General features: G+C 53.9%; 4 protein-coding genes across 5 annotated transcripts; 2 read left to right on the forward strand and 2 right to left on the reverse strand.

Annotated features, from left to right (window-relative positions):
• Positions 1-61: 61 nt before the first annotated feature.
• Positions 62-7694, reverse strand: LOC119097460 (ultraviolet-B receptor UVR8). The gene is made up of 7 exons (XM_037220490.1): positions 7256-7694; positions 2699-2864; positions 2264-2393; positions 1776-1888; positions 1191-1361; positions 499-569; positions 62-67 (listed from the first exon to the last, which is right to left on the reverse strand). Exons 1-7 carry the CDS (start codon positions 7271-7273, stop codon positions 62-64), a joined length of 675 nt encoding a protein of 224 aa, XP_037076385.1. The 5' UTR covers positions 7274-7694.
• A 698-nt stretch (positions 7695-8392) lies between these two features.
• On the forward strand, positions 8393-14819 carry LOC119096392 (tRNA N(3)-methylcytidine methyltransferase METTL2-like). Of its 2 annotated transcripts, none has more exons than XM_037219265.1 (8): positions 8393-8495; positions 11370-11504; positions 11784-11936; positions 12221-12302; positions 12672-12859; positions 13719-13832; positions 14199-14371; positions 14629-14819. In XM_037219265.1, exons 1-8 carry the CDS (start codon positions 8440-8442, stop codon positions 14775-14777), a joined length of 1050 nt encoding a protein of 349 aa, XP_037075160.1. In that variant the 5' UTR covers positions 8393-8439; the 3' UTR covers positions 14778-14819. The 2 variants fall into 2 exon arrangements, with proteins under 2 accessions (XP_037075160.1, XP_037075161.1); XM_037219266.1 differs by having other exon boundaries at positions 8424-8444.
• A 44-nt stretch (positions 14820-14863) lies between these two features.
• Positions 14864-19753, reverse strand: LOC119096391 (trimethylguanosine synthase). Its single transcript, XM_037219263.1, has 8 exons — positions 19212-19753; positions 18694-18936; positions 17679-17865; positions 17022-17407; positions 16576-16736; positions 15930-16088; positions 15365-15504; positions 14864-15013 (listed from the first exon to the last, which is right to left on the reverse strand). The coding sequence occupies exons 1-8, from the start codon at positions 19703-19705 to the stop codon at positions 14897-14899; spliced, it is 1887 nt and encodes a 628-aa protein (XP_037075158.1). The 5' UTR covers positions 19706-19753; the 3' UTR covers positions 14864-14896.
• A 4518-nt stretch (positions 19754-24271) lies between these two features.
• On the forward strand, positions 24272-25653 carry LOC119097461 (protein krueppel). Its single transcript, XM_037220491.1, has 2 exons — positions 24272-24307; positions 25285-25653. The coding sequence occupies exons 1-2, from the start codon at positions 24272-24274 to the stop codon at positions 25651-25653; spliced, it is 405 nt and encodes a 134-aa protein (XP_037076386.1).
• Positions 25654-26825: the final 1172 nt, after the last annotated feature.

Genomic DNA, 26825 nt, shown 5'->3' on the forward strand with positions numbered 1-26825 from the left:
GCCATCCGTATCTTCCAAGCTGAAGCGAGCGGCTTTGCCGGGAGCATGTAGGCGCAGTCTCCTACGACTGTGCGACAAAGGTTCGAGACAATACGCCTGCAAATGCCGTAGACAAAGAACACGAGCATTTGTCAGTGTATCCTGCCCGGAATAAGGCGAACAACCGCGTAGCAGCACACCGTGTGGACAAAATGCTTCGATATTCACAACCGTATGCAACATCAACAGTTCACGCGTAACAGCGGTATCACGAGAGGGCGCATCGCGTTGTCCGCATGTGAAACTCAGCGCCGAGTACAGACCGACGCCGAATCGCTCAAAACCGCTCCAACTTCACGGTCTCTGGTGACGACACCGTGGCTGACCTCCAGCACACCTCGGGCGCCGCGCCTGCCGTCCTCACGGCGGCGGCGCCGGCTCCACCAGCAAGGCGGAGCTCCAGCCGCCGGCGGCCAGCCGTACCACCCGGCCGGACGGCACCGACAGCCGGTGCGGCGCCGCCCGCGCCCGCCGCGGCCCCGCCAGCTGGCCGTAGGCGTTCCAGCCCCAGCCGAGTACGGCGCCGTCGTCTGTCAGCACGCGCGCCGCATCAGCTCGGCCGGAGGTCGGCCGCACACGCGACAGGGAGTAGGCGTCTCCCGCGCCGGCTCTGCCGCCACCGGACGCGCCAATCCGCCGGGACCCGTGCGACGGATTAGGCCTGGGCGCGGCTTCTGGGGCAGCGGTTCCGGCGGGGATGGTGCCGCCGTTGTCAAGGCTCACGCGAGGGAATGCAGGAGTCACTGCTGGGAAATCGGATTGCGCGCGGGCTTTAGGCCGGCTGAGACCTCATAACGTCAGTCTACAATTAAAATTGGTGGACTTGTGGAACTATGCAGGTTGAGTATGGTTTCGGTGCGTTTCGGTGCTGACGTAACGCCAGATGGTTAGACACAGGTAAAACAACAACAACAAAAACGAAAGTTAATCTCGGCCGCACATACAATCCATCCACAGCTGAAAGAAAATATTGTAAAAATGTTTCGACAACTAAATAGCTAGCTGATAACAACTGAAGCATTCCCTATCATCACGCGGTTAATCTCCACTAAAAAACATCGTACACATTTCACATGCAACCGAGCAGACTTAGGGCATACCGTGCCCAACAGGCCATCTCTGGGAGAGTTCTGCGCGTGCGCATGACCTACCGAGTAGGGCCAGGGTGTGGCGTGTGCCGCACGCCACCTGGCGCACGTTTTTGTCAACAGGCAGCGCCTCTACCAGCGTCGGCTCGGGCGCCACATTGACGTCGTCGCCCAGGCCCAGCTGGTTGGACTCGTTCCAGCCCCAGGTGTAGACGTCCCCAGAGGTGGAGACGGCTGAGGCGCGAGCCACGGCGGTGTCACAACACAGCAGCCGTGCGTTATCGCCTGGTGTTTAGGGCAGCACCACCGCAGCCCAGCTGCGGCTGATATCCGGACCCAAGCGGTTTACGCGCGCTGTCATTGAAACTGCCTCCTAAACCAGCCTGACTGAGCACTTCGCAGGGACGGGCCCAGGACCAGAGTCCTTGCTAAGCATAGGTGAGTGTGCAGATGCTAGTCCGAGCACTATCATAAAGCGATTGCCGCTCAACGGACAGAGACCCTCAAGACGTCGCGAATGACAATCGCCCTCTCACAAAAAAACGGAACCACGTCGGCCAAATCCCCATCGTTCGTCGATGGGCTGGAGACCTCCGACCAGGACCCCACAAACCGCCCGGAGCTGCCGGGCGAGCCTCGTGGACCCACCTGCGGTGTGCCAGCCGCCAGCGGCCACCTGTTGGATGGGCAGCCCGTCAAGAGCTTGGACCAGCTGCGGCGTCTCGGCCGCGTCCAGGCCGCCCGAGCCCAGCTGTCCCCGGCTGAGGAGACGCGTCAGGCTGTCGGTGAGGAGGAGACGGCACTCTGGCCGTGTCGGGGCAGTCATTTTGTTCAGCAAGCTTTTGACTGTTCACTGCTTAAGACGTCACATGCTCTGACTTCATGACGGGACACAAAAACGTCACACGTGGCCGCTGAGATACGCGGATGCTCACAAGCAACAAAGAACTGCGAACAGCAAACCGTGACCTGGCGCAGGAACGCAACCTCAAAACGACCATTGTCGCGTGCCATGTGGCACAACGCTTCATAAGTGTTAGCCGCGTCCGCAAATCTTGCCCACTAATACCTTACTTGGCACTGCAGGCCTGGCGGCCGTACCCACGCCTAGAGCCCACCGCGGTCCTCCGACGCACCTGCCGCAGCCGTACGTGTACACGCGCCCAGAGCGGGTCAGCAGCACCACGTGCTCGCGGCCGCACGAGACCAGCACCACGTGCTCGCCGGCGGGCGTGGGCACGGCGTCCAGACTCAACAGGTGGCCATCTGCGGCAGCCGTACAAGCCACTGCCCGACTCGGACGTGTAGGAGGTGAAGACGGGACAGCCCTGCTGAGTCGGCCTCGGCTGCGTAAGACTTGGGCTAACGCTCTTATGTTGAAATAACGTATCAATCACGTCAGACTTTGATATACTAGTACATCTAACATCAACTAAATACTTCCTTTATTGCCATTACTCTTTTGGATATCACATGAAATACATTACGAGCAGTTCAATATAAAATGGACCGAACACTGGCGTGCATCATCTCGTTCTGATGTGTCGTCTCATGACTGGCGCATGCCTCACCGGAGTCGCACGCTGCCAGCGTCTGTCGGCCGACGCTCACGTGAGAGGCGCGGCCAGACTTCTCCTGGCCCGAGGACTGCAGACACAGGCGGCGCCAGCTCTTGCTGAAGAGCAGCACCGAGCCGTCTCGGTACAGTGCCAACAGGCGGTCCTCCGCCGCCGAGAGCTGCAGGGGGAGAACATTCATGCTCGGGCCACCAAACAAAGCAGTCGACAGCAAATATATTAAACATCAGCGACAGATCCACGAGAATGTCACGTGATCGCGGAAGACAGGTAGTTTAAACCAAGCCAAAAAAGGGTCACAATATATCTTAGAATGACAAATGACCATCAGTTATGTCTTAGATGACAATGTTTAACAAAAAGCTGTACAGGGGCCGTGTCAAGAATGCACTTTTTTGTCTCACAAACAGTTGTTAGGGCGAAAACTTCGTGCCATTGGGATAGAGGGCAAATGTTTTAAGTGGTAAACTCCTGCAAACTTTTACAATCCCAACAGAACGCGAAAGTGTGCTCAACGTTAAACGAAGAAGCTGCCTTCTAACATGGAGTGTCTTTACCCATTATAACCAACACTGTCCACAGGAAACAAGCCCATTAGTCAAGATGCATGCTGCCTGCCACTATCTGCCTGCTTCCAACCCCGGCATCAGCGCCGATTGTCTTTGACGGGAAATGGATTGCGCCGCCTCATCTGGCTCCTACAACGGCATTTGATGTCATCATCGAAATCGGCGGCCTCTTCAGAATTACCCGCTTGCTTCGAAAGTCCACTGCCGGTTTATGGTGTACTTTCTCGGTCTCGGTTTCCACACCAGCTAAGTACCAGAACAGAGTACAGAGGAAATGTTATGAAACGATGCGAAGACAGGCAGAGAAGTGTTCACGCGATGTATCATTGCCAAAACACGGTCTTCCACTTATCGGCTTACAGCCATCTGAGAATGACACAACGTATCACGCACATACGTTAGTTCCGTCCCCCCTGATATGATAGCATCATGTGCCATAGCAAATCTCAGTTGACCTACACACATCCGCCGCAACCCCCTACAACGGCGAAAGGTGGTTCGCTCATCACACGCATGGTGAAAAGGACACCGGTTTGGAACTGCGTTAAGGCTTTTCGGAGGTTATCACAAAGCATTTTACTCTTCGTGCCCTCCAGAAGCAGCGCAGGGACGACGTCGAACTTCATTGCATCAGCTTGGCCAGATAAGCCACTCTCAGGCTCACTGCCGGGCATTTTAAGCCACGTGGCGTCCATAACTAAAGACGTTGAGACGACCTTAGAGACCAAGCTCATCACGTAACTTCGGTGGATAAAAGCGTCAAAGGTGGTACTTCACATGTAATTTAGATCAGCTGCCAACGATGCGTTCATAATACGGCCAGAGTCGCGATCTTCCGGATCGGTGGCATCTATGAGCACAACAGATCGGGGCTCAGGGGGTTCGGCGACTCATTCACCACCTGGCACGGACGTACATCCGGCATCGGGCATCGCTGTGGTGATGGCAGCCTCCAGAGCGCTCTGCTGGAATGAGGACGCTTAATCCTACGCCGGATTTTCGTTCCTGGCTCTGTCCATCTTTAGACTGGCCGTGTGCTTACAATGTACCGGATGCCTTTAAGCGCAGCACAGCGCGCTCAAATATCACGAACTCTGTGACCAAATCTTCCTCAATTAAATTTAAGTCATCAGTCGAGCAAAGTATCTCATTAAAGAGCCAGCTTCTCCTGCTCGCGCAAAGGCTCCCCATTCGGGTGCATTTCCTGCTCCTGCCCCACATGCGTGCCGTGCAGATTTCTGCAATGGTCTAAGCTGCCTCTTAACGGTCACTAACAGCTGCATCTACAGCGCTGACATGTTCTCTCCATAACTTGTGATTTGTGCGCTTCGCCGTTATTGCTTCAAACTTTCACTTACGGGAATGACATACTGAAAACTGATACAACGTCACTTCTTTCAGTATAACGTCACGACACAGCTGTCCAGGCGCATTATACACGGACGGCCAAGCAACAAATGCTTCGTACCCCTCGGTATACACAAGAGGTTCCCGCCTGCTTCGCTGCGCCAGGATGCGACGTTGTTGGCGTCTGCAGCTCCGTCGCAACGCCGCAACATTGGCTGGTGTCTCAACAAAATGAGGCGGATCTCGGTTAAACTATGCACTTAGTCCGAGTTTTCCTCAAAAGGGAAAGGCAAATATCTAATTTGCTCCGAACACCTGCAAAGGTGAACCTAATTCCTGCGAAATCGCCCAGTTTGTAGTTAAAGTCACATTGCTCGGGAGCCCTGTGGCTCACGCGCCCACATCCCCGGACTTGGTTCCCGAGTCAACATTTGTAAGGGCCGTACTAAACTAATGAACCGCTCGGAAACCGTGCCCGTGCAGTGCTGTTCCACGCACTCGGCCCATCGGACATACACAATTTACTTGCGGTTTCCGCTTGTCTGATTGCGCGAAACGCTGCCGTCGTTGGCGTCGGTATAGCACCGTCTCTAACCACCTAACCACCACAGCGTGTCCAACTTCATTTTTGAAGATTCCAGTGCCTGCGTCAGCTGGCGGCCCCGCGCGCGTGAGCACGCTAACATTCGTCTAGCATTCTAACGAACACAATTTGCATTGATGTTCGAGCTTTGCGACATGTTTTCGGTGGCTCAGACCTTGCAACCATTGTTTCTGCTACAGATACGAGAACTGCGCCTGCTCTATACCACAACACATCCTCCCATCGCGCGCCGACGTCGACGCCGGCATCAAGCGACGAGAGTCTACATCAGGTTATGTCACAAGCTCGCAACCACCGTAAGCGCAAACTTCACGGCAGCCGCACAGCTGTCTGTGCTGTAAGTTTGGCTCCAGACATGCGGAAAGACAAACGGGCGGCTCGACGTAGGCTCGAAAATGAGGAAATCAGATGTTCCGGAACATGCCATGGTACGTAGCGTATCATCGGTCAGTTACCTGCGTGTAAGTCTCCCCTCCCCCTCCCCCCCCCCCCCCCCCCCCCCCCCGACAACACAACGCCAACGGGGATAGCACAATCGTCCTGCCTTTTCACGCCATGTCCCCGTCTCTTCCGCTCCAGCCAAGTGCGCCTGTCCTTCCACCTCCCTACCTTTTCGGCTTCAGCTAAGCGCGCTTGTCCTGCTACCTCCCCACCCCTAACTCACCCGCCAAGCACGCCTGTCCTGCCCCTTCCCCCCCTCCCCCCCCCCCCCCCCCCCCCCACCCCACCTCCTCCGCTCCAGCCCAGCACGCCTGTCCCACATCCCCGTCTCTTTTGTTCCAGCCACGTACGTCTGACCCGTCACCTCGCCATCTTTTCCACCTCTTCCACTCCAGCCAAACACGCCTGACCCGTCACCTCGCCACCTCTCCCACTCCAGCCAACCGCGCCCGACCCGTCACCTCGCCACCTCTTCCACTCCAGCCAAACACGCCCGACCCGTCACCTCGCCACCTCTCCCACTCCAGCCCACCGCGCCTGACCCGTCACCTCGCCACCTCTTCAGCTCCAGCCAACCACGCCTGCTCGTCAGTGGCGGTCCGCGGAACAGCAGGCACGCGACTAGATTCCGGCTGAGCAGGCATGACAGGCCAGCCACACACATTATCTAAGTACTATGGGGTCAGAAGTTGCAATTGGGTCCAAGGCTAGCACCACGTTTTTTACTAGTTTTCAGCATGGCATGCCTGGTGAGGACTTCATGGGGTTTCTCTCTCTGTCAGCTGTATAAGGTATGAAAATAGCAAAGTGTGTCATGGATTGAGTTGCCTAACTTGAAGCAAATTTTTAAGGGGTTTTGCATCAACTGTTCTGCACATTAGTAGTGCACTTTTTCAGGCTTTTGTCAGAATATTTTTTTGCAGACCTAATGACATGATGCTCTCACTCACATCACTTATTCCATAATGGAATGCCCCACTGCAGTACTGTATAATGGAATCCAGTCCAAAATAAAGAATTTTCATTCTGCCTGCTGTTTCTATCAATTACACCCTTGGAACAAAGAAAGTATAGTTCACTATGAGCTAAAAAAATTGTGATCAAAAGTATCAAATGTGAACAGGTTGCATGCCATATAGGTTTAACCCGGCTCACAGTTGCAAAGGAAAACCCCTTACCATTACTGGATCTTCATTCTTGAACTCTTCAGGTGGTGGAATTTCACTGTCATTCTTCTTGATTTGTCCTGATTTTAAAAATTGTGATGGGAATCCACTTTATATGAACAACTGCCATCAAGATCATTCCAGATAGATGGATATGATGTACAAAAACAATACCATAATAAAGGCATTCCAGTAAACAATAAATGGCACCAACATTGCGATAACACTTTTAGTATTGTACCCATTTATACCCAGTTCAAAATTTACTCATCTTTAGTATCCTACAAAATGAGGCTATTACATGGCTGGAAAACTGTAGTAGAACAAGAGATAAATGGTGACAGTTTACTGATTTCAACTTATATTGTCACAACTCAATAACATTTTTGCACAATACAAAACACAAAAGTCACATATTATTTACCTTGTGTATGATAGACATACACTGAGTCCCAACATACAGCAAAACTGGACTTGCTGTCAACTCCACAAGCTATTCTAACCCATGATGTTTTGTATCCGTCATCTGAGCTATCAAGCTGGTGCAAGCCATTAAAACCACAGCCATATAATTCATTTGAAGCATCTTGCTGGTCTTGCTGAAAATCCATGATCTGCCAAATACCCAGAGCATGGCAGCATGCATGAGGAGCAGCGATACAGCATCAATAGAAATCTTATGCACCACTGTTTGAAGATAATCTTGTCCTCAACATATCTGATCATAATCTGACCCTTTTGGCAGGTGTAATAAATGCCAGGCCACATAGATGCAGAAGAATATGCCTATCTGGATGTCACAAGTTTTAAATCTCCTGGGAAGCATCTCTGGCCCCCTGCTGTATGAATGCCTACAAAAATTAGAAGAGTGTCAGAGTTAAAACAGTCATAAGCATGACCATTCTGGTGAACATTGGTGGTGTATGAGCACACTACGTGGCAGTGGTGGCAAGATGTGGAGCTGGCCAAGGCTGGGTTTAGATTACAAACATCGCCCATCTGCAATTCCACACTCCCGAAGCGACAAAAAACAAAGTGACTTTCTTGTGAGACACAGGATCTATGAACACGACACGGCCAGCACCGGCCTATCCATTTTAAGTGGGTGATAAGCAGGGAGTTGATACCAATATTTCAGAATATAAAACCCATTACGACATGATATATTCTAACCTCGCAATTACAGCCCATTCATTACAACCACTTGCTGTGCAAGATCCGTGTCAGCTGCGCCAGACACGAATTACAAAAATCCCTGCCATATTACCAAAATCCTTTGTGAAGGCTGGTGTGGTCCATTTGATCGCAGACTGGACTTTTTGAGTTCTTATCAAACGACATCTTTTGACCATAAGCATCAGGATTTAAGCTTCAGAAAATATGAAAACTACGCCAATTTCATTGTTGCATCAAGTTATCTATTGAATATGAACTTGACACCGCCCTAAGAATTCCAAATATAAATTTATTTAAGAAATGTACGAGAAAACTATTGCCATGTTTAGTGACATATATGACGGGAATAGCTTGTTTCCGCCGCACCACTTTTACTAAGGCTGAACTCGGGGCTATTGAACAGGTTACCTGGCGGGCTCTAGTCAGCCCGGGATGCGGTATGGGGTTGGTCTGCACCGAATTATACGATTCGGGGCCCCCTTGTGGAGGTACGATGATACATATCAAGCCATTGAGTCCATGGCTACCAAAAGGGGAATTTAGTAATGTTAATTCAAGCGTGATGAAGATCATGTGATGGTTTGTGAGAGCATGTTTCGCTTGCATGGCGGTCACTAATTTTGATTGAAAAAGTTTAGGGCTGTTGTCAAATTTTTGTGGTTTCGTGGTTGGTGGTGTATGCGATTCCAAGCAAAAGAAGTGAGAATGTCAATAATAGTTCAGCTTTAATCTATAATTGAAGAAAAATGTAGGGTGAAATTGGAAAGGATATTTATCTTAACATCCATGATTCAGCATACTGTCCCTTTTCAAATCCAGTACACGATTATGACAGAATGATATTAGGTCAGGGTGTACTTTCCTACCTAACATTAGAAAAAATCATTGTACACCATTCGTCGTGTTTAAGGCATGACATCGTAAATAATCTCAAAACAGGTAGAATCATGCTCCTACCTTCAAATTTCAATAACTTGGATGGCGGGCCCCCGAGCGCCGCGCTCACCGCACCGCCTGGACTCTCCAGCGCTGTTTCCGCATTGCCGTTGTGTAAATACAATATTTCTGCGTACCAAGAACTGTACAAAATGTACGGGACCAAAGTAAACCATTTGTCATGTTTAAGGCAGGACAACCATAACCTAACTGCGAACCATAAAAATATTTACTAAACATAAACCATATTTACCATAACCATATTTACCATATAAACCATATTAACTGCGAACCATACTATAAACCATAACTATAACTATAAACTATACTATATAAACCATACTATAACTATAAACCATATTTACTGTGAACCATAAAAATGTACCGGGACAAGGTAGCAAGAATCCATGAAATTTGATCCTCGACGCCAACGGGACCATGGGTTGCAGGGGATTGGGTGGGGAATGTAAAGCAAAATGAGAACATGGCAGCTAAATAAAAGCTCACTATATGGCACCTATATATGGCATGGAACATGGATGCCAATGAGATGCTGGGTTGAAGGGGATATAGGGTGGGGAGGTTAGGTTAGGTTAGGTTAGGTTAGGTTAGGTTAGGTTAGGTTAGGTTAGGTTAGGTTAGGTTAGGGTAGGGTAGGTTAGGTTAGGTTAGGTTAGGTTAGGTTAGGTTAGGTTAGGTTAGGTTAGGAGGTTAGGTTAGGTTAGGTTAGGTTAGAATAGGATATGTTCTGGACTATTCTGGCCTGCGTGTTTCATAAATGTACCTAAACTCGATAAGAAACGATTTTGGTTGCTTTATTATTGTTACCTTGGTCCCGTACATGTTTTATGGTTCTTGATAAGCAGAAATATTGCGCAACAACGTAGAAACGGCGCTTGGAAGTCGAGGCAGTGTGGTGCGGGGCGTGCGGCGCTTGGGAGCTCGCTATCGTATTTATTAAAATTCGAGGGTAGGAGCATGATTCTATCTGTTTTGAAATTATTTACGATATGTTCCGCCTTAAACACGACGAATGGTTTACCTTGATCCCGTACATTTTGTAGAGTTCTTGGTAAGCAGAAATATTGTATTTACGCAACGGCGACGCAGAAACGGCGCTGGGGAGTCCAGGCGGTGCAGTGCGCACGGCGCTCGGGAGCTCGCCATCGAAGTTATTGAAATTCGAAGGTAGGAGCATGAGTCTACCTGTTTTGAGATGATTTATGATATGTGCCGCCTTAAACACGACGAATGGTGTGCAATGATTTTTTCTAACGTTAGGTAGGAAAGTACACCTACACCTGATATTATCAATATTCTGATGCTTTGGGTTCACAATTTTGATGCATGACTATGCATCCATGACTCGGGCATTGTAGTGGCCATGCCATGCGCAATGTGCAATGACAACATTTTTTTTTGTGCTGAGAATTGTATCAACAATTGCCTTTGATTCAGCATAACCTAGCCTTACTGCACTCTTTTTCTACACCTGTCTCTTCCCCTACTCTTACTATTACTCCTACTTTCATCCTTACCCTACCCCACAGCATGGATTTGTTTTTAGCATTGAATACTTACACTAGTGCATTTGGTTATCCCCTTTGGACATTAACACTAGGATGAAACCTATTGGGTGGTTAAATTTGACAAACTCAGGTGCAGTTGGGGTCAGTCTGACATGAGCCGGATCTCAAAACTAAGAGCTGGATATGCCAAATTCACAGCTCTGCTAGTGAGGGCACCATGGCTCTATTTGAACTAATTTGTGTTCAGTTTATGGTCACTTAAGATATAGGAGATAACTTATCTTAATAACTTAGATCACTTAAGATAAGGAGATAACAAACATTCTTTTAGGCTTTCAGCCCTATGTGACCTTTGAGGTCAAGATAAGGAATTTGTTGATATTCTTGTAACTGAAGGATTAAAAATGAGCATCAAAATCTACTTCATAAAGCTTATGCATAAATTTCCAGCATAAAAGTGCTTTGGCTTGTCCTTGATCTGACTTTCAGGCCTAGCATGCCAGTGGAATTATTATAAGCCTAGATTCAGTTGTGGAATTAGGTAATGAACTGTACTTGAGTTGTATGACTTTGTATAGCTCTCCATTGTTGCATCAGCTTGAAATATTCCTGAGGAGTCACATTCACCAACAACCATGACTTGGTTTTTGCCTGCTACAAGTGACCTTTTAGCTAATGTGTTTGGAAATATTTGCTAACATGTCTCAGCAAGTTTAGTTGTTGCCAAACATGTAAGTACTGATTTCATTTTTCCAATGATAACCACATATGAATTTTTGTTCAAATATTAGTGTAGTCCAAATCCTGGGGTTTAGTGCAGATGGTGAGTTTGGGTTGCTTGTCTCACATCACATGAGGGCTCCAAGTGCAGTTATGTGCCTTGCTTTCATTTTTCAGATCGAAGATATTGCCAGATTGTGGTTGCAGTCAATCCCTGCACTGTACAAAAGTGGTGATGGCAGATGATAAGCGACCACAGTTTGGAAACAGGACACTCAAAGATGCTGATGATGTCTTCAAACATAATGCTTGGTGAGTGGTATGCAGACATTTGCTCTTGCTGTGATGTTTGGTGCTGTGGGCAGATATATGAAGAAGCATGTCTCCACAATCATTTGATGTCTGAGTTTCCCCTTCAACAACTTTGATAACTCATAGCATATATTTTCACAGTAAAAACGTACAGGACAGTCTTTGGGTTCACAACTATGTAAGCACAATAGAAATTACATCCAGCAATCAGCAGTTTTGTTGAAAGTATAACTTGTGTCATGCATGATTTCATTTATGTTGACAACTGCCTTTAAACAGGGATAATGTGGAATGGGATGAAGAACAGCAAGAAGAGGCCCAGAGAAAGATTGATGAAAATGCCAGTGTGAAGGCTGAACCAGACAAGGTACAGCAGCTGGTCGAATCTCCGAATGTCTTCTGGGATGCATTCTACGACCAGCATGATAACAAGTCAGTAAGCTTCCATCATCGCAGACTTAACTGTGATGCAATTTTGGTTTATCACCTTACAGCAGGCTGTAAGACCACGATGCGAGATGATAGTACCAACACATCCATGTTTTAACAGCAAATAGCATCACGCATCGCCCGTTCACATTAAAGCCCTTGCGGGTGCTCGGCTAAAGACATGCCGTGTTGAAATGCGGAAAAGGGGATCACGAGCGAGAGGCACTACGATCCAAATCTCAAGCGCCTGCACGTGCACACGTTGAACTGGATCTACGTCTCGGTAGGTTCTTTAAGGACCGAAATTGGCTGTTTACCGAGTTCCCTGAGCTCGGCGAGAAGAACAATTCTGAAGACTCAGCACCTCAGGTAAAGTTGGCCTCCGTGTCTCCCGTTTCGTTGGATTCACGCGAAAATTCGTACCCCTATTTCTTCGCGATATCTTTGTAGTGACCTGCAACACACGAGAGGTGGTCGGCGGGGTTGGATTAATTGTTCACCCGTGCTCTCATGTTGCTGTTCCATGCGTGTTTCTCTACCTGTAGCTGCTAAACCTGCACGGGATGTTGGCTTTTACCACTGGAACCACGATCTCGTGCGCGGCCACCTTCGCTCCGGATTTCCCCAGTCATGGACCAGAAAACTATCTCAAGACGATACCACACGTCCTTTCACGGATTTCACCCAGCGGTGTGCTCACGCGCTGCGGACGGTGACACCGTGCTGTGACGTCACCAGAAGTCGGGGGCACCGTACCCGGGCCGTGACGCCCTGCGGCGCGTCTGGGAGGTGGGCTGCGGCGTCGGCAACACCATCTTCCCGCTGCTGGAGACCAACGCGGACCGCCGCCTGTTCGTCTACGGCAGCGACTTCTCCGAGTCGGCCGTGCGCATTGTGCGGCAGGCGCCGCAATTCGACCCGGACCGGTGGGTGGCCCTGACCCGGACCGGTGGGTGGCCCTGACCCGGACCGGTGGGTGGCCCTGGCCCGGACCGGTGGGTGACCCTGACCCGGACCAGTGGGTGACCCTAACCCGGACCGATGGGTGGCCCTGGCCCGGACCGGTGGGTGACCCTGACCCGGACCGGTGGGTGACCCTGACCCGGACCAGTGGGTGACCCTGTCCCGGACCGGTGGGTGGCCCTGGCCCGGACCGGTGGGTGACCCTGACCCGGACCGGTGGGTGACCCTGACCCGGACCAGTGGGTGACCCTGACCCGGACCGGTGGGTGGCCCTGGCCCGGACCGGTGGGTGACCCTGACCCGGACCAGTGGGTGACCCTGACCCGGACCGGTGGGTGACCCTGACCCGGACCGGTGGGTGACCCTGACCCGGACCAGTGGGTGACCCTGACCCGGACCGGTGGGTGGCCCTGGCCCGGACCGGTGGGTGACCCTGACCCGGACCGGTGGGTGACACCGACCGGTGCGTGGCCACTGACCCGGGCCAGTGCCTGAACGCGCGGCCTGTCCCGCTGTATGCGGACGTGCACGGTCTTCATGCTCAGAAGTAAAAGCCAGCCTACGTCTTCAGAAGCGCGACACTGGTGATCAGCAGCGGGAGCGCTAGAACCCCTGGTCGCAGGGTTTGACTGGCCTCGTCCGGTCCCGCCTCCCGGTAGTTTACAGTCTCCGTGATTGTGCTGCGCTCGCCTGGTGTGGGTAACCCACAGGTCAGACGTTGACCGCGGCTATTGTCTGTACGCCGCGCAAGTGCGACTAGGGCGGCGGGCAGTGTCCGCGCCAACCTGTGTGCTGGAGGCGACCTGTACGCACTGCTGGCAGGTGTCACGCGTTCGTGATGGACGTCACTGACGAGGCGGCCTCAGTGCCGTTCCCCGAGGCCAGTCTGGACATCATCGTGCTGATCTTCGTGCTGTCGGCGTTGCACCCGTCTCAGTGAGTAGGGACGGCACAAGGATCAGCGCCGGAGATGAATTCGAAGTTGTCTTGTGGTAGTCATGATCACAAGCTGCATGCGCGTACCTTCTCTTGGGTTTCGGCATATGAGAAATGGCGTGAAGTAAAATCGGTTTTGTGGAATGCCTTGGTGGGAACGCTTTGTCAGAGGCTTTGCATCCCACATTTCGTCTGCCTAAAAGTTGCAGTATATTGTACGAAATGCTAGCCGCGGTAACTGTAATCGACACTTCGTAAAAATGATGGTATTGAACGAAGTCATGATCCATGGCTGACCTACGCGGTGGCCGAACGGTGATATCAGGCGACATGCTGCCACCTTTTGACCGCGCCTATAACTTGCAGTCACGAGTCGGTCGCTAGGCGGCTGGCGCGCTACCTGCGGCCGGGAGGCACGATCCTACTCCGCGACTACGGTCGCTATGACATGGCACAACTGCGCTTCAAGCCAGGCCGCTGCCTGCAGGACAACCTGTACGCCCGCGGCGACGGCACCCTGGTCTACTTCTTCACACAAGGTGAGCACGTGAAGCAGGTAAGAACTTTTGAGGCAAACCTGATAATGGTCAATATGGCAATGCCGGGCCTGGCATGTAACAGCGTGAAAGATCAAATCGTAAGCTGTTGCCGCGGGTGCTGCAGTTGTGTATTGAGTCCAGGGTCGACTCGTGTTCCTCGACTCGGAGCCGTGCTGTTCACGCGGAGTGAAGTTTAGAGCCGTCCTGACCCTGTCACGCGCTGGTGACCGGTCCTCTCTCGGTCTTCCCTCCGCCAGAGGAGCTGCGGGGACTGTTCCTCGGCGCCGGCCTAGAGGAGGTGCAGAACCACGTGGACCGGCGCCTGCAGGTCAACAGGGGCCGCCAGCTCAAGATGTATCGCGTCTGGAACCAGTGCAAATACCGCAAGCCGGCGGACACCTCGTGACGCCGCCAGGCGTACCCAAATACAGTGTATATCCGTGTCGCACGCCGTGTATGTCGGGGTGATCAGGGAGTGAGCGGCGACTACAGGCGAACGAGGGCGCAGCGCGGGCCGCCGGCGGGTCAGCTGTGCCCGCACGCGATCAGGTCGCCGTAGTAGGCGGTGATGGTCTTGATCTTGCCGTTGAGCAGGTTCTGCTCTATCTCCACGCTGCCGCCGGGGCCGGCCAGCGCCGTCAGCTGTGGACAGGCGGCTAGGTTCAGCCCGGCTAGGGTCACCAATCGCACCCGGGGTCACCGATCGTGCCTAGGGTCACGGTCACCAGCCACGCCCTGGGTCACCGTCCGCCCCCGGCGTCACCGGCCCGCCCGGCAGCGCTCACCGCCGACGCCGCGGCCCTCTCCCGATGATGCACAGCTACCCACCAGCAGACGGGTGGGCCCTGAACGTTAGTAGTCCGGATACAACGGAAACAAGGCAGTGGAAACACGCTACGATGACACGGCTGCACGGCACCGGGTCGGTGCTGCGTGACATCCGTGGTGCCGTTCGCGGCGGAGCACGCCGGCAAGTGGCGGTGGCGCTCCCACCTGATGCGTGTTGGCGTTGCGGGGCGCCAGCAGGGCGATGTTGGACGACACCTGACGGGCGGCGCGCATCATGTCCCGGCCGTCCATGGAGCCGTCCAGCCGGTACACGTCGTACACGTCGGCGTCGCAGTACTGGGGACCTGCCGGAGGTGACGGTCGCGCCGCTGCGGTCACCGAGCCGCGGAGCCGCTACACGAGGGAGATATCTGAATGGTGTCACGCCGCAGCGCGGGGTGTTCTGAACACGAGATTTGTGGCTGCGAGCGGAAGACCCTGACGACTCGCCTCCGGAACCTTACGAGACACTGACCTCGTCGAACCGGTGCCGGTGACAACAACCAAACGGCCCACCATACTTGATAACACCAGACCGGTGGCGCCCCCACTCGGGAAGCACCACACCAGCGACGTCTCCATTCGGGCAGCACCAGACCATTTACGCCCTCACTCGGGCAGCGCCAGACCAGTGACGCCTCCGTTCGGGCAGCGTCCGACCAGTGACGCCTCCACTCGGACGGCGCCAGACGGGTGGCCCGTCCAGCCCGGGCAGCGTCAGACCACTGACCTCCCCAGGGCGGCGAGAGGAAGACGGCGTCGGCGCGCAGCCGCGGCGCCAGCGTGAAGAAGTCGCCGCGCACGAACTCGATGCGGTCCCGCACGCCGTAGACGGCCGCGTTGTGCCGCGCCAGCGCCAGCTGCTCAGCGTCGATGTCGATGGCGATCACTGCCGGCAGGCGCCGCGCCACCGGTCATCGGCGCCACGCTGGCTCGAGGCCGCTGCTGAGGCTCGGGCGCTCACGGGGACACGGAGCCACCGGTCACCGGCGCCACGCTGGCTCGAGGCCGCTGCTGAGGCTCGGGGCGCTCACGGGGACACGGAGCCACCGGTCACCGGCGCCACGCTGGCTCGAGGCCGCTGCTGAGGCTCGGGCGCTCACGGGGACACCAAGTCACTGGTATCCATCCGGCGGGATGTCAAGGGCGAATGTGTGTACTACCATCGAATGTCTCGCGTCCCGCAGCCTTCTCATAATTGTCGGAAGAGCGAGTTTTCGTTCCCTTGAGCTGGCCCCGTTACGATAATCTGCCGAGCTCGGCATATGCCTAATCAGCCGATAAAGACCGCCGGTGAGCGCGGGCACGAGGTCCTCTGACACACGTGGGCCCCCCACGGAGCGAGGGTGTCGAACCGGGGCATTAGCGGGACTGACCTCGTTCGCAAGTGAAGGCGAACTGGATAGCGTTGCCGCCGGCGCCGCAGAAGGCGTCGACGATGACGTCAGCACGGCAGCGGTCCGCCAGGTGGCGCGCGATCTGCTCCGGCGTCACCGAGAACCAGCTGGGGCCGCTCAGTCGCACGCCCTCGTCAAACCTGGGGACGGCCGGCGCCGAGAGCGCGTATCAGCAGAGTCAAGGCACGTGACCCCGCCGGCCCCGCGAGCCGGGGGTGTGGCTAAACAGGAACCTTCGTCAAATGCAGGGGCACGGCCGTGTCTGCCGCTCGCCGCGGCTGGGCGACGGAGGCGGTGCGTTCCCGCGGGTGAACCCGATCCGATCTGACCGAGGAAGCGCTCTGAGTTGGCACGCACACCGATAGCAGTGGCGATCTAGTGTGGCGCCACCGCCCGGGGCTGCTCCGCACCGTGCGGCCTCTCACCTGGAGAAGAGCCGGTACCGCTGGTACCAGTACTTGCGCAGCTCGGCGGAGTTCTGCATCTCCTCGGGCGCGGGCCGGGCGGCTCGACTTCGTTTGCCCCCCGCTTGGCGGCGACCCTGACCCTGGCCGCGGGCCGCGGGTCGCTTCTGAATGGCGTCGGCAGCCCCGCTCCCCGCGGCGGGTGGGTCAGTGGCCTTGGGTTCATCGTCCTGTTTGCCGGGGTCATTGGCCTCAGGGTGAGTGACCTCGCTAGCAACGTCGGCCGATTCGCTGGTAGGGTGAACGGATTCACTGGTACTGTCACGCTCTTCGGCCGGCTTCGTCTGCTCCGCGCTGACGCCATTCGGCCTCTGTTCCGACTGGAATGCGCCAATCAGGTTCTGCGCCTGAAGGATTGCAAAGGGGCGTTGGTTCCATGAAACGTTAATAACACAGTACGTTGGTTCCGTAAAACTGCACGCTAATTAATTCCAACGCGTTTGTTTTACACTGCAAGGAGCTCTGTCTGCTTTAACATCACGAAACGACACAGGCTCTCAAACGACGACGACACAGGCTCTCAAACGACGACACAGGCTCTCAGCCCGCCGACGTGGACTGCTGACAGGTTGCTAGCTGGCCGGCGCTGCCCAGACTTCAGTAGCACAAAGTCTGCACCTTTTTGACCAGACTGTCGTGGCTGAATGCCGTCTTTGTCATGTTGAGCGCGCGGGTCTTCTGCTTGAGCCGCTTCTGGCGGTAGGTGACGTGGGCGGCGGCTGGCCGGGCGGCGTCCTCAGTAGCTGCGTGGCAGAAGCCCAGCATCGCTAGCGCGCCCTCGGCAAACTCCAGCGTGCCCGGCCGCCTGTCGGCACGGCGTCTGGTCAGCGGCCGGTCAGCAATGGTGGGTCAGCGGCGTCGGCGCAGACGGCACCCGAGACAAAGGCGACGGCACAGCAGGTGTCCGGTTGGGACGCTGCTGCAGACAGAACCCGAGACCGGGGCGGCGGTACAGGTGTCCAGGTTGGCACGCTGGTGCAGACAGAACCTGAGACCGGGGCGGCGGTACAGGAGGTGTCCAGGCTGGGACGCTGGTACAGGCGAGACTGCAGTGCGCGATGTCGGTATGAGGCATCCACACGGAACAGACTAGTCAGGGGGGCGGGGGGCATCCAGACAGCGTCATGTCATGTGACTGATCTGTGTATCATCGATTTAACTGAATAAGTGACGTTCTGTCGAGTGACAGCGCGCCTCAATCAAATGTTTCATGTATTCCGTATCGATATCTAGTCCACGACGATTCATCATGCAACAATTAATGCTACGGATGCGGCCCTGTATATATGTATATATATATATATATATATATATATATATATATATATATATATATATATATATATATATATATATCGTGTATAAATGTAAACAAACTGATGCAATTTTATGCTCATCCAACAAATTCGCAGACACGCTCATGATTTTCGGTGTGGTGCATATATATATATATATATATATATATATATATATATATATATATATATATATATGCACCACACCGAAAATTATGAATGTGTCTGCGAATTTGTTGGATGAGCATAAAATTGCATCAGTTTGTTTACATTTATACACGATTTTCATCGCAAGCGTTATAACCACAACAAAGCCCCAGCTCACACCGGCTTTTTACCCCAAGCTGACGTCCACCTCTTCAGCCGAGTCGTCCACAGCGCACTCTCCTTTCCCAGCAGTAGGATCGAACGCATCGGCAGGCACCGTTCCGTCGGCTGGCCGGTGATCTGTGGCGTCACCCGGCCGGATATCTGTGACGTCATCAGAGGCAGCCTCAGTCGGCCGGCGGGCGGCCGTGGTGGGTTCCGATGGCTCCTGCAGCTGCTGCAGCAGTGCGCCCACGCTGTTCAGCTTCATTTCCCTGCAACAGGAAAGTCTGTTGTCATGGTCGCCGGGGTGGACGGAGACATTTTGAATCTGGGGATCGACGGCTACAGGGACGCGCGCACGGTGCTCGTGCGCAACGAAAGACGGACGAAATACGTTGCTTCTCATCAATCACAGACACGTCAAACCTTCACCTACTGACAAAGTTCTCATCACAAAAACATACGCTTCGCTCTAACGCATGCGCCACAACGATCACCACACAAAAATCATGCTACTTAGAGCCATAAGCATTAGTAACCAACATACCTTGCTTTTCTGGATGACGCGTTTCGTTTCTTCTTGGCGCTAGCCTTCCTCTTGGAGTCGCTGGAGCCGTCGGGGGCACCGTTCGGCAGCCCTCCGTCGGTGTGGCCGCCGTCCGCCGCCGCCGTCCTGCCATGCTCAGCCCTAAATTCGGCCAGCATGCGCTCGTACACCTGCTGGTAGTGCTGCTGCCACAGCTCGTCCCACGAGTACTCGCCGCCCGGCTGCGGCGCGTCCTCCGCCGCCGACTGGTCGGCAGCAGACGGTTCGACCGAGCCCCGATCTCCCGCTGGGCGCTGGTCGGCGGCTGACTGGCCCTCCACCTGGGACTGATCTCCACCCATGGACTGACCGTCTGCCGTGGGAGGGTCATCCGCCGTGGACCGCGGCTCCGCTGGAGGCCCATCCACCGCCGACTGGTCCGCAGCGAGCGGCGGCTCTTCGACGGCCGACGGGTCCGACGCTGTCCCACACTCTCCGACCGCCTCCTCCCCCATGCCGGCCTGCCGCTCCCTGGCGCCAGCGCCGGACTCCGCTGCGCTGGCGCCCTCCACGCTCGCCAGGTACGCTGGTTCGATGTAGTCGCGGTACTTCTCGGTCCAGGTTTGCAGGACGGTGGCATCGCCACAGCTGCTCCAGTGGGCCTCCCAGCGGCGCCAGAACTCGGCCGAATCGGGCCGCTCGTACGGCTGGCGGCGGAGGCAGCTCGGTCATCGGGGATGGGCTCGAGCGGCGAACAGCACGGCCAGAGGGAGCGAGTGAGGTCAGGGGCGAATGCTAGGTCAGAGACGGGTCCAGACGTGACGGCGGGGTCTGGGGTGAGCGATGAGTAGTCAGGCGTGATTTGAAGGAACGGTTGGAACGTGAACAGGAGAGGTAGAGCGGGCACAGGCCGAAGTGCAGACGAGCATGGAAAGGTTCCGGTGTGAACGGCGGTAAATATCATGAATGAATACGGGGAACGACGTGTGCAGACTAGGGAAAGGATCAGATACGTCAGACAGACAGAAAGAAAGAACAGACAGAAAGAACACGGACAGTCTCTCAAATGACAAGGAATACGGAAACGGTCCGGACTTTTAACACGAAGAAGGGTGTTCATTTAAAGGGAGGAAGAAAACGGAGGAGTCCGAGCAAAAACGGTCATGATATCCCACGTAGACTGTTTTGTCCGAACGATTTCATGACACATAATCCACAAAAAACAACACACATAACGCTTCAAGCAACGTCTATTCGCCTGCGAAATGGTGCCGCGTCGCCGCCGCGCGCGGCGTCCGACCGCGGGTGTGGACGGCGCCGTGTCGCGCACCTGCCACTCCAGGCTCGGCTCGCCCCGGCCGCCTCCGTAGTCGCACCGCAGCCACTCGAGCCCGCCCGGCGACGAGGAGCGCTCCGTCCCACCAGACGTGCACGACGTCGTGACCGAGCGTGGTGACGTCACACAAGCATCCGGAGGCGACTGCGGTGACGTCACACAGGCGTTCGGCGGTGACTGAGATGACGTCGCACCGGCGTCCGGCGCTGACTGCGTCACTTGGGACGCGATGACGTCATGCTGAGGCTGGGCCGGTGGCGCCCGGCAAGCAGTAGCCACCCACTCCTCCTGCAGAACGGCATAGCCTTGAGATGGATGTCTCGGTGCTGTACTGCCTGTGACACAGCCAGCTTCCTGCACTAAGCACCAAGATGGCAGTGGACTATACAAGACCAAGTGGATGTCTGCAGTGCAACATGACAGGCTTATATTGTAAGTGGGCAGATTTGCACAAATGTCAGCTAGGGGATACACACAGCTGATGAACATGCAGCACATGTGCTTCTCTCCAAGCTGGAAACAGCATGAGTCTTTATGGGCACTTACCTCCAAGTCAAGTGCCTGGTGGTTTGTGAAGGAAAGAGGCAGGCCCATAGCCTTCATGGCCTCAATATCTTGCTGGTACTCACTGCTGTATTCTTGAATAGGTGCTTCATACAGCTTTGGCAGTTTGCCAACAGGAGGAAGGGTGCCATCCAGAACTCCACCTGCTTCCACGTCAGGTCTGCTCTCACAGGTCTCTGGTTCACACTCACAATCCTCTGCCCCATCCTCATAGTCTTGCTGTCTTCCCTCATAGTCATCTTGCCTGTCATCATATTCCTCTGGCTTGGTGTCCAGTGAGCCCTGTCCTATTTCTGTCAAGTCCACTTCATCTGCCATCCTTAGATACTTCCAGTCACTGCAGAAATTTCAAATGTGCTGAAGAACATGTCAGACAGTATAGCTGTATCTCCATGTACCAAAACAGCATGTCTGTTACATAATTACACTCTTCAATGAATCTACTTCCAGCCCAAAATATGGTTCCATCAATCATAGCATGCAAAGTACTGCAAAATTAACAAGTCAAATGCACAGAGAACATCATTCAGATTGTCAAGGTGATTGTCACATTTGGTGATTGTCAATTGTCACAACATATCATTCAGGTCACAATTACACAACTTTGAACGCAACAAAAAACCCACCTGATGAACTGACGGGAGAGGAAGCATGAACTCTTCGTTCCGGACCCTTCTTTATCAGTAAAAAATATGTAAGCTAGTTCTTCCCAATGACCTCTCATTCTTTCCTTCAAATGCTGCAATACTGGAAATTGAAGACTGTCACTCACTGCAATGACATTTTAGACTTCTGTTCATAAAAATTGCCTATTAACACAAGAACAAAACAAAAAACAAAATAGGACTTCAGCTGATCAACTCCGACATTCCACGCTTGCACGAACTTTGTGTGTACCAAGTCTACTTCTCATACAATGATGTTGCTTATTCACCATGGTTACATTAGTTTTGCTCTGTATTTGTGAAGAGTCAAATTTCAGGGTTTTTCCTGGCTTTATGTGAGCATTTGGCAAACAAATATTTTCTTTAACAATAAAAACACCCTCAGATGGAATAAAACAGCAGAACTATACCATGTGGTTGTACCATGGGTTGTAGGGGGGATGGGGTGGGGAATGGGGAGTAAAATAAGAACATTTTGAACACCAACAGAATGATGGGGTGTGGGGGGATTGGGTGGCGAGCAGCAACGACATGCATTAGCCAACATGTAAAAGTTCAAAAAATGAAATGGGTTTCATTGTGACTCGAAATAGCATGTACAGTCGCTATAACCGTGCCAATTACCATTAAAATGAATTGGAGCAAAATCGTGGGAGTCAATGAGCTCTTTGATCTTGAACTTTGATGACCTCTGGATGTTATCTTTCTAAACTTATGGTAAAGGAGATAAATTATCGTAATCAGCCCGCCAAACATCACCTGCAACGTGCGCTGCAGCAAGCACGTGGGGCTAAGGGTCCCTGCTCAGCGATATCTATGAATGTGAATACGAATGGCTTGCTGCCTTAAAAGATGCTATTACTGCGCATTTGCGACATAATCAACATGCATCGTTTTGTAAACAACGATCGAGTACATTTGCCTGCACTTGCCGCGACGCTTCGCCCGCTCCAAGGTGCTAGAACGACTTGGTTACTAGTCCATGTGGTCCACTTTGTACGCTTGGACAAAGAGCACTAGAAAAGCAGCCCTGACAGAGGTTAATAGTGGCTGAAAGTTTTCCCTGCGACTCAGCTTGGTCCTCTCCTTTGCGTGGTTACGTTTCTCGACGACATAAACAACAGGTGTGCTGCTTTCTCAGGTTAAGTTGTGGATGCTAGGATCCAAAAGTGTGCGCAACCCACATTAAGTCATCACATTGATCATCATACATTAGAGGTCTGGGAAGTGTGTGACATACATGGGCAACACCAAATCTTCCACCAAGTGTTTATGTGTAGTTGTGAGTTGATTGCACATGCATTTGCCTCAGATAGGTTGTCTTTTATTTTGTTTCCTGCATTGAATAACTTGTATTCTATTGCGGTGGCATAGCCAGGAACATCTCCAGGAGGGCAAAGTCAAGATTTAAATGGTCTCTTAGTCAGGTGGCCACACTTTGTTGTTATTTTGGGAATCATGGGTTTTATTTAATGAGCATTTGCTATGGTTGGAATCAAATTGTGTTGCCTGGAGGGCTCATTGTGATGTCATAGGAGCACTTTGGCCATTTCACCTCCAAAAATTACTGGGGACCTCGGCCAGAGCCCTGAGTGGACCCCTGCCCCCCCTAGGAAGGGGCAAAGACCCTGAGTACCTCTTGGCTATTCCACTGTTTGACTGCTACTTTGCAACATTGAAAGGCTGGACAGGATTTGTAAGAACAATTATGTCCTGCCTGTGGTGTGGCATGCATGTTTTGATGCACAAACACCATGCTAATGCATGGCAAAAAAATACATAAGTACAGATCATGATTGATGTTGGTATGTGACACTTCAATTTTAGATTGCTCATCAAGAGATGCTTTTAGATGAGACATTAGAATAATAAAACAATAATATTTTAAGGACATCTTATCATCTGACTACTTGCAAAACATTGTCACAAGATAAATACCATTCACTGTTGTTTCCAGACCCATGGGCTGTGAAAGCTGCAGTCCAGATGGACAAAACCATGGCCATGTGATGTATTTTGCATCACCTTTACATGTGAAGCTTTCTCTGAAGTTTTGAAGTCACAACTAAAAATGGCCAACACAGCAGCACTTCCTGCCTTGGTTTTATCCACCAGTGTATGATCGCTTGGCCGTCTGAAGGACCTCAGTGCGATGTCGGACCTCGGACTAGGGCAGAGTGGGTCGGTGGAGGATGCCGTAGCTGAATGTGCCGGAGAGGCCGCGCCCCGGCCGGCTCCGGAGGCCGGTCTCTGCCTGGTGTGCTCAGCCCCAGCCGCGCACGAGGCGCCGGAGCCGGCCCTGCGGATGGCGGCCGCCCTGCTCGGCGGCCCGGCGGACGCGGCAGGCGCGCTCTGTGGCCCGTGTGCGGAGCTGGCGGCCGAAGCCGGCCGGCTGCGCTGGCAGCTGGCTCGGCTGGAGGAGCGGCTGCGCCGCCGCCACCTGCCCGTCCTCTATCGCCGCCTGGCCGCGCACGGGACTCCGGCACGCTCGGCCTCGGACTGGCAGCCGGAAAACAATGGTAGCGGCCCCACAGATGGTGGCCTTGTTACAGGTGCGTGCTGGTATATTTCCGCTGAACGCGCTGCTCCGCGGAATATTGCTCCACTGACAGTTGTTTCGACTGTATCAGCCCAATTTTTGGTATGTCGGTAACAGCACGACCAAAACCCAGTGTCTGATCTCTCTGCCTTTAATTTTCAGTGTGCCTTGGTTTTGTGATAATGAGAGCAGCACAGTTCATGGTTGTATATATTAGGTTTTCCCTTGATGTATGGAAAATGGGTGGTATATTTTTAAGAGAAGGAAGGCCTAAAAGAAATGTTCAGTGGACCTTTGAGAAAGTAATGTTACACTCAAGACCATGCGTCCACACCACCTTTCTTTGTTGCAGATCTGGATGGCGTCGTTTCCATCTCGGCAGAGCAGCATGTCAAGGTGAATACTCTAGCATGCTGGCTTTGAATCATCATTTGTTTTTGGCTACACGATCACAACTGTGCTGTTTCTTGTTTTGGAGAGTGTCTAATACAGCTGCTACGCCTCAGTGACGTCAAGCACTTTTTGGCCTGGCCTGACATCGTTGCTGAGCCGCAGGTGGATGCGTCTTCGGGCTCGGAGGAGCTGTCCTGCGGCATATGTCTGGCGCGGCTGGGCTCGGCCGCCGGCCTCATCCGCCATCTGCAGGCCCACCGTGGTGCCGGCGACGCTCGCGACCCGGCCGCGTGCGCGCCCGGCCACCGCCGTGGTCCGGACTGCCTTCCGTGCGGCGGGTCGCCGGTCGCCGAGGCCAACGGGTCGCCGCCGGTCGCCGGAGCTGACCCCGATCCTGACCTCGGGCCGCCAGACCCGAGTCTCGGCTGTGGTGACGGTGACCGGCCGGCGCCCACCGGCGCCGCGGAGCCTGCGGCCGGCCTTCCGCAGGCGGACGGCGCGGCGCCCGGCCGCCAGCACGCCTGCTCGGCCTGCCCGCGCCGCTTCGGCTCGGCGCTGCTGCGGCGGCGACACCTGCGCCAGGAGCACGCGCCGCAGCCGCGCCACGCCTGCCGCGTGTGCCACAAACACTTCCCGACGCCGTCCAAGCTGCTCACACACGAGCACAGCCACAACGGCGAGCGACCACACCAGTGTCGCGTCTGCGATCGCCGCTACCTCTCCGCCCAGAAGCTGCACGTGCACGCGCGTACGCACACGGGCGAGCGCCCCTTCGTGTGCCACATGTGCGGCCGTGCGTTCGCCGCCGCCGCGTACCTGGCGCAGCACGAGCGCACGCACACGGGCCACCGGCCGCACCAGTGTCACGTGTGTGGTAAACAGTTCACGCAACGCGGCACCATGACGAAACACGTGCGCAAAGTGCACGTGGCGGCGGGGGTTCGCCACGCGCCGGAGCCGACGTGAGGAGTGACGAGAGTACGGGTCGGGGCGGGTCGGAATTACACTGTGCCTGGGCAGTCTGCCATGCAGACTTAGTGTGGTGACCGGTGATACCAACCTGGAGGTGGCGAAACGCTACCTGGTGCCGCGAACCGCCGCGGGTGCACCAATGCACTGCGATGGCTTCGGACGTGGCGAGCTGCCAATGAGGCGCTGCCTGTGAGGAAGTCGATGGCGGCGACAGCAGTTCAGGAAGAAAACGCCTGTATATGTCGTATCCTACTTGTGCGTGTGCGAGTTGTTGAAAACATATTTTTTTACTTGCCTTTGCGTTTATGTTGACTCGTCAATTATTCCGTCAATACGGTCGACTCAACAACGGCTGCAACGCACGCAAATTTGATATGGATCGATTCTTATTTTCTAAAGCAACAGGGTGACCGACTTCGGAATCGACTTAAGCCCCGCCCGGTGCCGAGCACCCACACATGCGTTTTGCATTCACGAGCGGCACGACCATGAAACACCAGCGCACATACCTACCGCTAGGTGGCAGTAGGTCCAACGCCAGCTTTGGGCCCGGACGCGTCATTATTTCTTGCAGTACTAGGAGGCCACGAGAGCTCGCTCATTGGCTGTGGGGCTCAACCACTGATGTAATGATTGCTTGGACGAGTCAGTTCCACGAACCTATCCCGACTACTGCAGACAGAGGCAAATGTGAGGCAGGTGCACGGCTTTCCTGGATAGGGCAGGTGTTGAACATACGGTCTGAGATCAAGGGGATCCGTTACTTTCCTCCGTGAGCACGTTTGCGATTGATATAGCGTTTTCGGGATGGGATTCTCTGTAAGGACATAAGCCCTCAGCAGCTCGAGCACAGGGGCACGTCCCCTCCTCTCCCCCTGCCCCCCCCCCCCCCCCCCCCCCCCGTTAGGCTCCAAGGGTCCCTTTGGGCCCATCGGGACCTGGAGGACCTACCTAGCGGGTCCGACAATGAAGGAACCCATTAGAGAGTTGAATCAGTAGCGCAGACAGAGGGGCACGTGCTCACCCCTCAGGCTTCGAGGGGCCTTTTAGGCCCCTCGGGACCTACGAAGAGTTCAATTTGAGGGCCCGAAGGCCCGAAAGATCGGCCAGAGGTCGATCGACTCAGCAGCCCCGGCCCACAGTACCGTGCACTACAATGCGAGCCA

The sequence above is a fragment of the Pollicipes pollicipes genome, unplaced genomic scaffold, assembly GCF_011947565.3.
Source record: "Pollicipes pollicipes isolate AB1234 unplaced genomic scaffold, Ppol_2.1 Scaffold_4295;HRSCAF=5057_pilon_pilon_pilon, whole genome shotgun sequence".
Lineage (NCBI taxonomy): Eukaryota > Metazoa > Arthropoda > Thecostraca > Pollicipedomorpha > Pollicipedidae > Pollicipes > Pollicipes pollicipes.

Excerpts from the sequence above, each read along its gene's own strand:
- LOC119096392 (XM_037219265.1), top strand. The coding sequence starts at position 8,440 with ATGCGGTATGGGGTTGGTCTGCACCGAATTATACGATTCGGGGCCCCC. Across the intron at positions 12,303-12,671 it reads CTGAAGACTCAGCACCTCAG|AAGTCGGGGGCACCGTACCC; the intron begins GTAAAGTTGGCC and ends TGACGTCACCAG. Across the intron at positions 13,833-14,198 it reads TCGGCGTTGCACCCGTCTCA|TCACGAGTCGGTCGCTAGGC; the intron begins GTGAGTAGGGAC and ends TATAACTTGCAG.
- LOC119097460 (XM_037220490.1), bottom strand. Across the intron at positions 1,889-2,263 it reads TACACGTACGGCTGCGGCAG|CCGGGGACAGCTGGGCTCGG; the intron begins GTGCGTCGGAGG and ends GCGTCTCCTCAG. Across the intron at positions 1,362-1,775 it reads TGGCGGCTGGCACACCGCAG|CCGTCTCCACCTCTGGGGAC; the intron begins GTGGGTCCACGA and ends CTCGCGCCTCAG.
- LOC119096391 (XM_037219263.1), bottom strand. The coding sequence starts at position 19,705 with ATGGGGGAGGAGGCGGTCGGAGAGTGTGGGACAGCGTCGGACCCGTCG. Across the intron at positions 17,408-17,678 it reads ACGACAGTCTGGTCAAAAAG|GCGCAGAACCTGATTGGCGC; the intron begins GTGCAGACTTTG and ends GCAATCCTTCAG. Across the intron at positions 15,505-15,929 it reads CCTCTCGCCGCCCTGGGGAG|GTCCCCAGTACTGCGACGCC; the intron begins GTCAGTGGTCTG and ends CACCTCCGGCAG.
- LOC119097461 (XM_037220491.1), top strand. The coding sequence starts at position 24,272 with ATGGTAGCGGCCCCACAGATGGTGGCCTTGTTACAG. Across the intron at positions 24,308-25,284 it reads AGATGGTGGCCTTGTTACAG|CCGCGCCACGCCTGCCGCGT; the intron begins GTGCGTGCTGGT and ends CACGCGCCGCAG.